The sequence below is a fragment of the Fundulus heteroclitus genome, unplaced genomic scaffold (assembly GCF_011125445.2).
Source record: "Fundulus heteroclitus isolate FHET01 unplaced genomic scaffold, MU-UCD_Fhet_4.1 scaffold_209, whole genome shotgun sequence".
In the NCBI taxonomy this organism is placed as follows: Eukaryota; Metazoa; Chordata; class Actinopteri; order Cyprinodontiformes; family Fundulidae; genus Fundulus; species Fundulus heteroclitus.
In genome coordinates, this window is record NW_023396621.1 from 5,218 (window position 1) to 17,474 (window position 12,257).

General features: G+C 42.8%; 1 protein-coding gene and 1 long non-coding RNA gene across 2 annotated transcripts; both read right to left on the minus strand.

The window, feature by feature from the left end:
• Positions 1-413: 413 nt before the first annotated feature.
• On the minus strand, positions 414-3,406 carry LOC118559040. The gene is made up of 6 exons (XM_036129732.1): positions 3,281-3,406; positions 2,212-2,386; positions 1,835-2,130; positions 1,563-1,738; positions 1,229-1,478; positions 414-1,148 (listed from the first exon to the last, which is right to left on the minus strand). The coding sequence occupies exons 2-5, from the start codon at positions 2,292-2,294 to the stop codon at positions 1,287-1,289; spliced, it is 747 nt and encodes a 248-aa protein (XP_035985625.1). The 5' UTR covers positions 2,295-2,386; positions 3,281-3,406; the 3' UTR covers positions 414-1,148; positions 1,229-1,286.
• Positions 3,407-3,708: 302 nt separating this feature from the next.
• Positions 3,709-4,782, minus strand: LOC118559041. Its single transcript, XR_004928608.1, has 2 exons — positions 4,360-4,782; positions 3,709-4,260 (listed from the first exon to the last, which is right to left on the minus strand). It is a non-coding gene; the product is annotated as an uncharacterized LOC118559041 (long non-coding RNA).
• Positions 4,783-12,257: the final 7,475 nt, after the last annotated feature.

The following is a 12,257-nucleotide window of genomic DNA, read 5'->3' on the forward strand; positions in this document are numbered from 1 at the left end:
TCCGCGTAAGGCCCCAAAATCCCTCCAGACCCTTGTATCTCCCTGAGCTACTCCAGTTGATTTCGTATCCACCCCATGCTGGAGGACTTAGAAAATATTTTTTCCCCAAAATTGTTCCCCTGGTATAGTGCTGAAGGGCTACTCCAATTGATTTCGTATCCACCCCATGCTGGACTTCCAGGACAAGGGGGGGCGCTTTCACGCGTCACTAGCCCAGCCAAGGCGCACTATTCTGGGGCACAGCTGCGTGACACAGACCCCCCATATGCTGGAGGTGGGACTTTATAAGTTTTATTTTTTTATTTTATTTGCCAGGAATAATGAATGGAGAAATGTCTTAAACACAATTTGTTAAAGATAAATAATTGTTTTCACCCAAACTGTAGCAGAAAGGAAATACAGACACATCACCATTGATTTATTTATTTTTTTATTATTTTTTTTACTGTTTTTCTGGATCTCAGCACACGTACACTTTGGCTGCGCCCTGGTTGTCTTTTTCTCAACGTGTAGGTAAACAATGGTCTCCTTCTTCTGGGTTGTTGGGTCCCTCTACGTGGTTCATATGAAGGGTCGCTCTCCGAAGTGTATTCAGAAGTTTGGTCAGACTCGCTCTCGGAGGTTTGGTCAGACTCGCTCTCGGAGGTTTGGTCAGACTCGCTCTCGGAGGTTTGGTCAGACTCGCTCTCGGAGGTTTGGTCAGACTCGCTCTCGGAGGTTTGGTCAGACTCGCTCTCGGAGGTTTGGTCAGACTCGCTCTCGGAGGTTTGGTCAGACTCGCTGTCAACAGTGTAGTCAACGTCGCTCTCAGAAGCGTGATCAGGGCTTGTTGATCCAGTGGCCTGACTGGATGTTGGTGAGGACGGCACAGCACCGGGCGAAGGACCGGCAGGCGGGGTGGGAGGCGCGCAGTCCGCTTCCTCCTCAACACCATCACCTGATGATTCTGACATGGAGAGGAGGGAAGGTTCGGCAGTGTCATGTACCGTCGTACGTGGTGGCTTGACGGCTGCCTCGAAATTCTGACGGATCCGAGCCAGCTCTGACGCGGTGCGGTGGAGCGCGTAGAATTTGTCTGCTGTCCGCGTGTCATGACACATGGTCTTTGAAATGTTGATCCGGTCACTTGGTGACAAAGTATTCCTTGCCTTGAAAAATACAGATGGTTCTTCAATATTATGCTTTTTATTTTAGGTTTATTACGTGGAAAAGTGATATAATTACTTACGTATGTGGCTATTGATGTTCGGAAGTCTGTGAATGTGGGACGCCCAGGAAAACCCATGTCACGCCAGGCGGCTTGCATCGGCACGATGAGTTTCTCGATTTTTGTGAAGTTTTCGGTGAAGAGAAGAAGGTCTGTGGGTGGGTTTTAGTTTCTGTCTGATGATCATCCACTGCTCCACCCATGAGAATTCCTCTACAGTTAAGTAGAGCTGTGCGGGGCCAAACGCACGGTTGGTTTTGTGTTCCTTCACCTGTGGTGCAAACGAGAGTGTGTTTTAATGGACATATTGGGACAAGACAGAGAGCGTTTGTCATTCCAATATTAGTAGACTTGCATTGATCACGAAGCCCGCTTGCCCGACTGTGGCTTCCTTCTGGGCTTCATCAACCTCGGAGACCGTCATATTCTTTAGAACACCGGTGCGGTGTCCATATAGGCTTGCTAGGTAAACACTGAGGTACCCAAAATATCTCCTTCGCGCCTCCGGGTTGGGGTCCTCAGACAGTTCATCTGAAGAAAAAAATAAAATAAAATTAAATGGTTAGAACATGGATGTCAGTAACTCAGGTAAGTAATTTAATATAGTGCAAATTTAATAAGTCTGACCAAGAAGTTCAGGGATGCGTCTCCTGGCCAGGACTTTGCAGAGGCGAAGTTGGTCCTTGGAGATGGTTCTGCTCAACTTATTTTTCTTTACACGTATCTGACGCATGACAACACGTGGACCCAGGCTTGCAATACACTCTGAGATAGCACGAATCACGGCAAACACTTCTCTTTTTGGAACCCTGGATGAGGAGGGAGGGGTGTCCCTGAAGTAGCCCAGGAACTGGGACAAATTCACCAGGTAGGTCTTCACTGTGTTCTCCGCTTTTCCACCATTCTGCAGATGCTCTGGCCACCTGCACAGAAATAAATAATTTGAATCTTTTTTTACATGGGGACATTTTATCTTAACTAAAAGGCATCACAGACATGCTTACTGGTATATCCTGGACATATTGTGAAGGAAAGTCCAATTCTGGAGGATTGGCTGTCCCTTGGTTATAAACGAAAGGAAAGCCATGATTCTACCCACTTTGGATCTTTGATTTTCGATCCTTTTCCTCAGACCACGGGAGCCTTTAAGATGCTGCCAATATTCCGCGATGTATTCCACTGAAAAAAAAAAAAAAAAAAAAGACTTCCAGAAAAAACACCGGGGAATTTCGTTCATTAAAACCCAGACAGAGGGCGCTATATTCGGATACAAACGTTAAAAATCCCCCTTCTGCGTCTCTGGATCCATAAACACTTAGAAATATTTTTTAAAAGCTCGCACAGACTTCCAGAAAAAACACCGGGGAATTTCGTTCATTAAAACCCAGACAGAGGGCGCTATATTCGGATACAAACGTTAAAAATCCCCCTTCTGCGTCTCTGGATCCATAGACACTTAGAAATATTTTTTAAAAGCTCGCACAGACTTCCAGAAAAAACACCGGGGAATTTCGTTCATTAAAACCCAGACAGAGGGCGCTATATTCGGATACAAACGTTAAAAATCCCCCTTCTGCGTCTCTGGATCCATAAACACTTAGAAATATTTTTTAAAAGCTCGCACAGACTTCCAGAAAAAACACCGGGGAATTTCGTTCATTAAAACCCAGACAGAGGGCCCTATATTCGGATACAAACGTTAAAAATCCCCCTTCTGCGTCTCTGGATCCATAAACACTTAGAAATATTTTTTAAAAGCTCGCACAGACTTCCAGAAAAAACACCGGGGAATTTCGTTCATTAAAACCCAGACAGAGGGCCCTATATTCGGATACAAACGTTAAAAATCCCCCTTCTGCGTCTCTGGATCCATAAACACTTAGAAATATTTTTTTAAAAGCTCGCACAGACTTCCAGAAGGACAGGGGGGAGATCCCGCTGCTGTAGCCCCGACCCGAGGCACTGTCCTCGGATTACTCTCTGACAGCGCCCCCTTGTGTGCGCCTGGTTCTCAACACTTAGAATTTTTATTTTATTTTTTTTATAAATACAGCAATCAGTGACATTACTTACAGATGCTTGGTGGGAATTTGGGGTACGCTTTCGCCAAACAGAGGGTGCTCCGGCTTTCCCCCTTTGACTTAGGTCTGTTGATGTGCTGCTGTTCTTCATCAGGAGAGAAAGATTCACTCCTCACCAGAGCATTAACGTCCACACTTGGAACCGGGGCTGTGGATGCCTTTTGGCGGTCCTGTTAAATAAAGGTTTAGTGCTAAGTTTTCTGGTTCTGCCGGTACAACCAGGCCTAAGCTATGGAGCTATCCTGCCCAGCACATGTGCTCTGATCCTGGGTAAAAGTCATCCGCATCTACCCGCTGGTTCTGCCGGTACAACCAGGCCTAAGCTATGGAGCTATCCTGCCCAGCACATGTGCTCTGGTCCTGGGTAAAGGTGCTGCTAGGTAATAAACATTTTACATACCTCTTCCAGTCGTTTGATTGTTTTTTTTGCCCTTTCAGCCCATCTGTGCTGGTACAGCAATTTCTTTCTTAGTTGCCCCAAGTCGGATATAAGCTGCAGGTTCTTTGCCTCAAGCTGTTTGCACGAGTTGCAGGATGAAGGCGATGGTTCGTCATCAAGGGGTTCTGATGTTGGATGATACCGATTTGCTTCCTCTCTTGCTATTGGGTCCATGTGTAAGCGTGAGACCATCGGAGGGCTCGGGTTTGTGGCGCTCAACGCTCGCAGCATGTGCACCGTTACCTGGTACTTCAAATCGGTTATCACCTGGGCTTTCCTCTCCCCCTCCATCTCCGGGTGAGCTTGAGCAATATGCCTGTCCAGCCTTGTGCTAGCATAACTGCAGCCCTCCACTGGACAGGGCATTTTTCTAATATTGACCCTCCCACTACTGTACTTGATCAATATTTCTCGCTCTTTTGAATTTTTAATGCCATGACTATTTCTTAGGTGCCTGCCTATATAGGTAAATTCAGAACGGCAGAGTGGGCAACAAACACTATGCTTTGGGGGCGCCATGTTGATATGAGAATCTGAAAAATAAGATAAGATAACACGAGCTGTGTTAATATCTCAAAGCCAGGAACAGAGCCCCATTTCCCAGCGTGATGCATAAGAGCTTCACAACTTACCGTGTGAACAGTGGAGGGGAAAGAAGTCCGCTCCGGTCCTGGGCTGTTAAGTACTGCTCCTCAGTCATTCGTTGATTGGCATGTTAGGTACCCACAGCTGCCTTCTGCTCATGCAATCAAGAGTGCAGCAAGTGGCTGCAGGTGTACCAAGTAAAGCCTCCTGAGAACCAGGGGAAACACTGAGTCTCCACATCAGACCCTGCACCCACCCCTGCTACCAGCAACCAAGCCCGGGCACCAGCGCACTCACACACACCCATGGACCATGGAGCGCCAACCTCCATAGACTTCACATCCAGCCTAATCCTACACCAAAATGTCAAAATCCGCTCTCCCTGATATTTTGCTGCAATGCTTGACAATCCATGGGATTTAAGATGTGATATTTGGGTAAAAGGGGCCAAATCGCCTAACCCTAACCCTAACCCTAACCCTAAGAAGAAACTGCTAAGATCCTTTTTGAAGGACTGCGCTGCCAATTAAAAATGTGGAACACAACAGCAGAAGTGTTAACGAACATTTTTGTAGCTTTGAACTGGACGGTATGTAATGTACAAATGATACACGCACATCTGCAACAAGAACGGTTCAAGCGTGTGGTTACTACAGGAAATTTCCATGAATGGAGACAACTATGGAATATTAGTAGCAACAGTTGGTTACAACTAGAACCACAGAAAACCTATTGTGATGCTACTATGTGTGATGGACATTGGACACAATATGATGTTACCAATAGTACTACTGTCTGTCATTATTATATATTGCCCGTAGTGACTGTACAGGGGTTGTTGTGATAATACCGCCAGGATCATCAAAATAATTGATCTTAGATTGAATTCTGAACAGTGGAAGGGTCACAAAGGAATTCCACTCTGCCCGTAACACGAGACTCTCAAGGCTTGGACGGCCCTTTCTCCCAGCAGGAGGTCAGCTGTGAGCCCTCCTAACAGATAAGACACAGCACAGACAAAGAGCCCAGATCACTTCAGCATTCTTCTGCAGACCTGTTTAGCTCCACTACAGCTCTCTGAGAGCAGACAAAGGAGGCCAGACCATGAGGGCCTGGTCGGCCCTCACCGACACACCAGCCAGCAGCTGAGGGAGATTCCCGGAGCAGCCACACTTGATCCAGAGTCTGCTAGACCAGACTGCCTGCTTCAGCAGAGGACCTGACTGAATCCGGACGAACATGTCCGGGCAAATACAGAGCTAAGTTGCTGTCTTAACCCACAATCAGATGCAGGAGCAAAGATCCCTGCATGCGAAACAGCTCTGTGTATTTTTCCTCAGCCTGTACAGGGACGTGAACACCCATGGAGCCGAAGGCTGTATGCTGAGGAAAACCCCTGCTCATCGGACTGCATCCCGGTCAAAGAACGCGGCCTCCAAGCTATCCAGACCAAGCTGTTAGCCACATGCTGCTGCAAGGCTAACGCTAGCCTGCCAAGAAGAAACCAACAACTTCCTCCTTCAACGCCCCTTCCGTGAACGGCCAAACTGAACAGAACTGAAAAGGACAGGTTTGGGCAGCGGTCTGAGGGTGAAGAAAAAGGTTTATTGGGAAAATGTTTGTAAACCGTGGTGTTTAGAACAAAGAGCTAACCGGTAGCTTGCGCTAGCCAAACTGCTATTAGCCTTGCTAACATCCGGTTTCGGACCCCTAAAAAGGAGTCCGTTTTAAAGCATAAAGCGTAACTGTTCTGCTCTGCCATCCTCCGATGGTGTTATAAGCCTTAATCCCACATCAATATGGTATATTAATGCCGGTTTTCAAGGCAATTTCGGCAACTTTATGTCATAACCTCTTAGCTACCGAGTTGCTGCAGCGACCCCATGCACCCGGAGGGAGAATCGCATTAACAAACTCGGTCGTAAGGGTTTAAATGATTTTACAGAACAAACCGGTCCTCAGAATATTATTTTAACAAATAATGTTTTGTTCAACTTGGGCTTTGCATTGTGAATGGATTGAAATACATGGCAAATGTTTTAACTCCATTCCATGTTTTTGTTAATCAGATCTGCAGTGAACCAGGAGTCACTGAAGTATTCTGATCATGATCAACCACTTTTGTTTGTTTTTGCATGTAAATAGTTCCTTAGCTTAGCTTCTTTTTATCTTCATTTTGCTTAGTAGTTTAGTTAAGTTTCACTAGCCTAGTAGAGAGGATTTATTAATCAAAATATTGTGTAATTCAGGTAAACAGTATTACATAGTGATGTTCTCTGGATGTTAATTTTATTTCTGTTATTAAATTCTTGAACTTGAAAGAAGCTGTCACTCCTTTATTCTTTGTGTGTGCAGGTTTTGCTGTTAAAAGATCGCTAGTGCTCAAATTCATCCCTTTCAACCATTGTCTTAATATCAGCTTAAGAGCTGATCATCACCAGACAATACTTAACAGACAGAGAGTTATTTATGAAACATTAAATAACTTTTAACTGTGTATAATTGCACAACAGGGTATTGGTTTTTGAAACTGGATGGTGATTGGTTTGACCCACAGACAAACTACACCTATGACCTTGATCTATGCGAGACTGCTGATAAAGGGGTGGTATGTATGCTACAACAAGGACATCTTAACCCATGTTTGACCGGAGACGAGGTGTTACGTGATTGGACTCATGAACCAGCTAGGGACATGCTCTGGCAGATAGGCCCACATACGTTGTGCGCAGCAACAATTAAGAGTCATCCTCAATTACCTCAGGTGCCTTTCGTTGGGTGTTTACATGATGTATACATCTGGAGTTGGGATAACTTGACCTATCAATTAACCAGTTTCACTACTGCAAACCGTCTAACACAGGTACAATGGGAAGTTCTCCGTGTACCATGGAGGAGCTCCCTAGATCGGTTCAAATGCGCATTGAGTCAGTCTACGGAACTAAATCGCTTAATTGAATCACACAGGTCCAACATTTCCAAATTAAAGGTGTTGACACTCATTGCCCAAGGACAGGTTTTGCAAGCGGCTAAGTTAATAGAGCAATCTTCTGCACATCACTGGTGGGACATTTTTAATGGAATGTCTGTCACTGCTTGAACATATGTTGTACCCCCCATGCTTGTGCTAATTATTATTTTAATTTGTTTAACCTTATGTAATGTTTGCACCTGCTTTTATGTAAGAAGGGTATAATAATATTTAAATCAAAGAATATATAACACTGCCTTAAGATGAAGATTATAATCAAAAAGTGGTTTGGGACAGAAAGGATAACTTTTACAAGTGGATCCTACAGAACCAATGGATATTCTGGTAATAAACTATTGGGTGGGGTATAACAGAGTAGTCAGGGAAATTACTGTATTGGGGGGCAGGATAGAATTCCTTGATTTGGTGGGAGACGCCTCCGTAATGTCTTCTGAGACCTTGGGGATGTTTTTTCCAAAATTAGGTTTTCCCAAAATTAGGATTGTCAAAGACCAAGGGGTGGAATGATATACCAAAGAATTATTTTTGCTCTTTGACAATGTATTATGGGAAAAACTGGCCAGTTACATAACTTTGCTTTGCTCTTTGACAATGTATTGTGGGAAAAACTGGTCACTTATATTGTGGGAACAATATAACCTGTTTTAACTTGTGCACTTATATTGTGGGAAGAACTGTTCAGCTATATAACTTGTTAATTTCACACTCTGATTGCGCTTTGAGATAATACGAAACTAGGAGCAACATGTTATGTTCATGCTCTGAGTTTCTTATATTGTCAGCCTGATCACGTTCTGAGTTCCTCATGTTATTTTGTTTCACACACTGATCACGCTCTGTTATTTTGTTTTGCGCCCGTGTTGTTTTATTTCACACACTGATCACGCCCTGGTATTTTGTTTCACGCTCGTGTTGTTTTATTTCACACACTAATCGCGCTCTGAGTCCGTAGCTGTTATCGACTGGGAAGATCGACTGGGAGATGAGGACTGGCCATCCTTGCTCGCAAGCGATCCTTTGTTTGATAGAATATAAAGATGGAGATTTACCTCAGTCGGGTTGAATTGAATTGAATTGATTGGTCAAAAAGTTTCCTATCTAAGGACACCCAGCAGATTGTATGGAGTCTTGAAAAGCACCATTCGCTCCTTACCATGCATGGAGTGACAGCGGAGAGGAAAACTCACCTTTAACAGGGAGGAAAACCTCCAGCAGGGCCAGGTTCAGTGTGAAATGTTATCTGCCTTAGCCGGCTGGGGGTTAAAGAAGGCAAAAAAGCACAGAAGCACACATTGTTCCAGGAATCCTTTTTTTCTGATAATGGCAGATGGTATACCCTCCTGGTTGGTGACACAACTAACAGTACGCCAGACCAAGTGTACCTAATATAAAGAGAAAACAGACAGAGAGAAATAAAAGTTGAAACAACAGACAATGCAAAATCGGGGAATTGTAGGAGAACTCAGGGGAGTGAGCAAAATATATCTCAATGTCCTCCAGCAGTCTAAACCTATAGCAGCATAACTAAAAAGATAGTTCAGGATAACCCAAGCCACTCTAACTATAGCCTTTCTCAAACATGAAAGTTTTAAGTCTAGTCTTAAAAGTAGACAGGGTGTCTGCCTCACGGACCAAAACTGGCAGTTAGTTCCACAGGAGAGGAGCCTGATAACTAAAGGACCTGCCTCCCATTCTGCTTTTATAGACTCTAGGAACCACCAGTAGACCTGCAGTCTGAGAGCTAAGTGCTCTGTTAGGAACATACGGGCTAATCAGAGCTCTGATATATGATGGAGCTTGATTATTAAGGGCTTTGTATTTGAGGAGAAGTTTAAATTATGTTCTTGATTTAAAGGGAAATGAAGGGAAGCTAAAATATGAGAAATATGATTCCTCTTATTGATTTTCATCAGAACTCTTGCTGCAGCATTTGCGAACTCCATTTTGTGGACTTCCTGATAGTAAAGAATTACAATAGTCCAGCCTTAAAGCACAGCATGATAACAGTATTTCTTTCATCAAATTAGTGGAGAGGACTTATAATGCATACGTGTCCCAGCCGACACGTTCAGTCATTCTGTCCAATCTATGTCAGCTTCTGGCCTCCAGAGTCCGTTAATCTGTGATCTCCATGGTAACCAATAATGCAGTCCAGCCTCTGGGGTCACATAATCTCTTACATGTTTTGGTCAAAAAATATTTACTATATTATCAGAGGCTAATTTAATGCCATCCAAATTAGGAAATAAAGACAATAACCTCTGTCTTTATTACCTAATTTGGAAAATGTAAGGTCATGCCTGTAGTCAAAGTAATTGATTGGATTCGTCAGATGTTCTGGATAAATATAGCTGAGTGTCATCAGCATAACAGTGGAAATAAATCCCACGCTGTGTGATAGTTTTACCAATTGAAAGCATAGCTATAGTAATGAGAATTGTCCCAAGGACTGAACCCCATGGTACTCCACAAGTAACCCTGGAATATGTCTAACTGTGTGGCATTACGACAGCAATTCTTAATGTGTGCTACTGGTCTATCCTGCTGTTGCTATGCTCAGCTCTCCCTCACTAATTCCACATTCTAGTGCTTGTGTGCTCTGCCTGCTTTGGGTTTTCTTGTGCGGATAAAGCCTGCTCTGTCTTCCCTGAGGACTCATCGGTAGTGGAGTCTGGACATCTGCCTGTATATTGTATATGGTCAAACCTGCCTCAGTCATCATTACCTGGTCATCTATCAGTTTCTGACATCATCACTTGGTCTGCTTCAATCAATTCAAGCCATTTCCAACCAGTCCTGCCTGCTTGTCTCTCCTACCACGTTCTGTAAACTCTTAAGATAACAAACACTGTGGCTGACTCAAATATTGAGTCCCCAGTGTACCATTAGTTACATTTGTGTAAATGAAGCCTCATATCATCGTACAAAAGCACTTTATTACCTGATTACTTGCTGTTTGTGATTCATAAAGGAAAACTGATCCATGTAACATGGCTCATATCACTCACGAAAGGGACAGTCCCATGAGTAAGATCATTCAAGCTGCCCTGATCGGACTCTTATTCAGTTTCAACCTGCAGCTGTTTTCACCTCAATAAACTGTTTTCTTAACTATTTCTGTTTTGTCTGACTGAATTCTGGGTCCTCGGTTTCAGTTCATTACACTATTGGCTTTACTATAAATTGGAATAATGGGAAAGAGCATATCTAGGCACTATTGGGAAATTAATTATAAAATAAGGCACTTGTATAGTATTCAAGATCTTATAGAACCTGTGAGGAAATCAGGAAAAGCAGTAAACAAAACATGTCAAAACTGTGTCCAATGCGGCAGTTATCAAATAACGTCACATTTCTCCCGAGACAGCTGGTTTCCCGGTTGGTTGGAAAGCAAATTACATTGCCAACAAGCACAATACTAATCATTTTGGAAGATTACAATGTCCCAGGAGCTTCATTTCAACCTGCTTCAATGGAGAAACCCAGCATAGAAGAGCTGAAACATTGGTTGAAATGTAGAGGGCTCAAAATGAGCAGAAAGAAAGCAAGATTTAGTAGAAAGGTAGGAGACTCTGTCTGTTTTGAATTCTGGGTCCACCTGCTCTGGGCCTAACAAAAAACCAATGTATATGTAAACCAATGCAATTTTGTGGGATAGATCTATGGAGCTGGCTGGCTCATGGATTGAAACTAAGCAAATATATAAACTGATTTTTAAAACTATCTAAACAATGATGTTCTGCAAAGATTTTACAAACACTGATTGCTATTATTTTGTATTATTGTTCCCTTGTATAATACTAAAATTAGAAATAAAAGGACAGTTGTGTTTATGCCAACTAAAAATTTAAAGCACTAAAGAAATTATAACTGTTGTCCTGGGGCAGAAGGTGTTGCTTCTCCGCCCAATTGAAAAGCAGAACTAGACAGTCCATATTACTGAAACCATTTAGTTTTACAAACACGTTTGAAAACTGGCCATAAGTACAATAAATACTAAAAGAGTCAACTCCCTACAAAACAGAGTACAAATTGTCAAGCCATTGTAACTTTGAATGATTACGTGTTGAAACCCTCAATTTTCTGGTGTTGTTAGAACATGATGTTTATCTGAACACAAACAAACCAAACCTGTTCTTACTTGGAACACACCTAAGAATGTTAACGTTTCAACCCCTTGTTACTACCTGTCAAGTTCAGCTAATTGTCTCTAAGTAGTACTTGCATGTCATATAACCTGTTTTTAGGTGTGCTGGAGCAAACATTTGCATTGGTGGGAATGGAAAACAAATATTTGTATAAGTAGGACAGATCTCATTCAATATCGGTATTGGATGCTACATGAATCTCATATCGGTCTGAGGTCACTAATCTAGACAACAAGGTGTGTTGCTGGAGGTCTATTATATTATAATATTGACAAATTAATCTTTGACATCCATTCATTTTGATTTTGCCTATCTAAGAAACTTTGCATTTGTCCTTTTTTGGTGGTAGTTTCCTCTTCTGTCAATTCACCATTGGTGCTCTCAGACTGTTCATTTTATTTTTAATTAAGTTACGCCTTAAATTGTGTTGTTCATTTTCCTTTTTGTAGGTTAAGCAGATGTCAATCCTATAGGATGGAATGGGCATTTGTGAACCTTGCTTGGCAAGCTAAAAGACTGGGGCAGGGGACCAGAGAAAATTACGGAGTCCAACATTGGTTTAGTAAATTTACACACCAAAGTTATACTAACTTAAGTGACCTCTGTTTGACCTAACAGGGTGTCATTACCGCCAGTGTGAATAACAATCTTACTGTGGTTTAGAGTAGAATCTGTTGAACCTCCTAATGCTTCAATTTAGAGGTGCATTGCACAAGTTCGAGTTTTTGCACAAGTTTGCCCCCTTTGACGAGATGTTGAAATTACACAAATGTTGCACACATGCATGAGAGAGGAGGAAAAATAT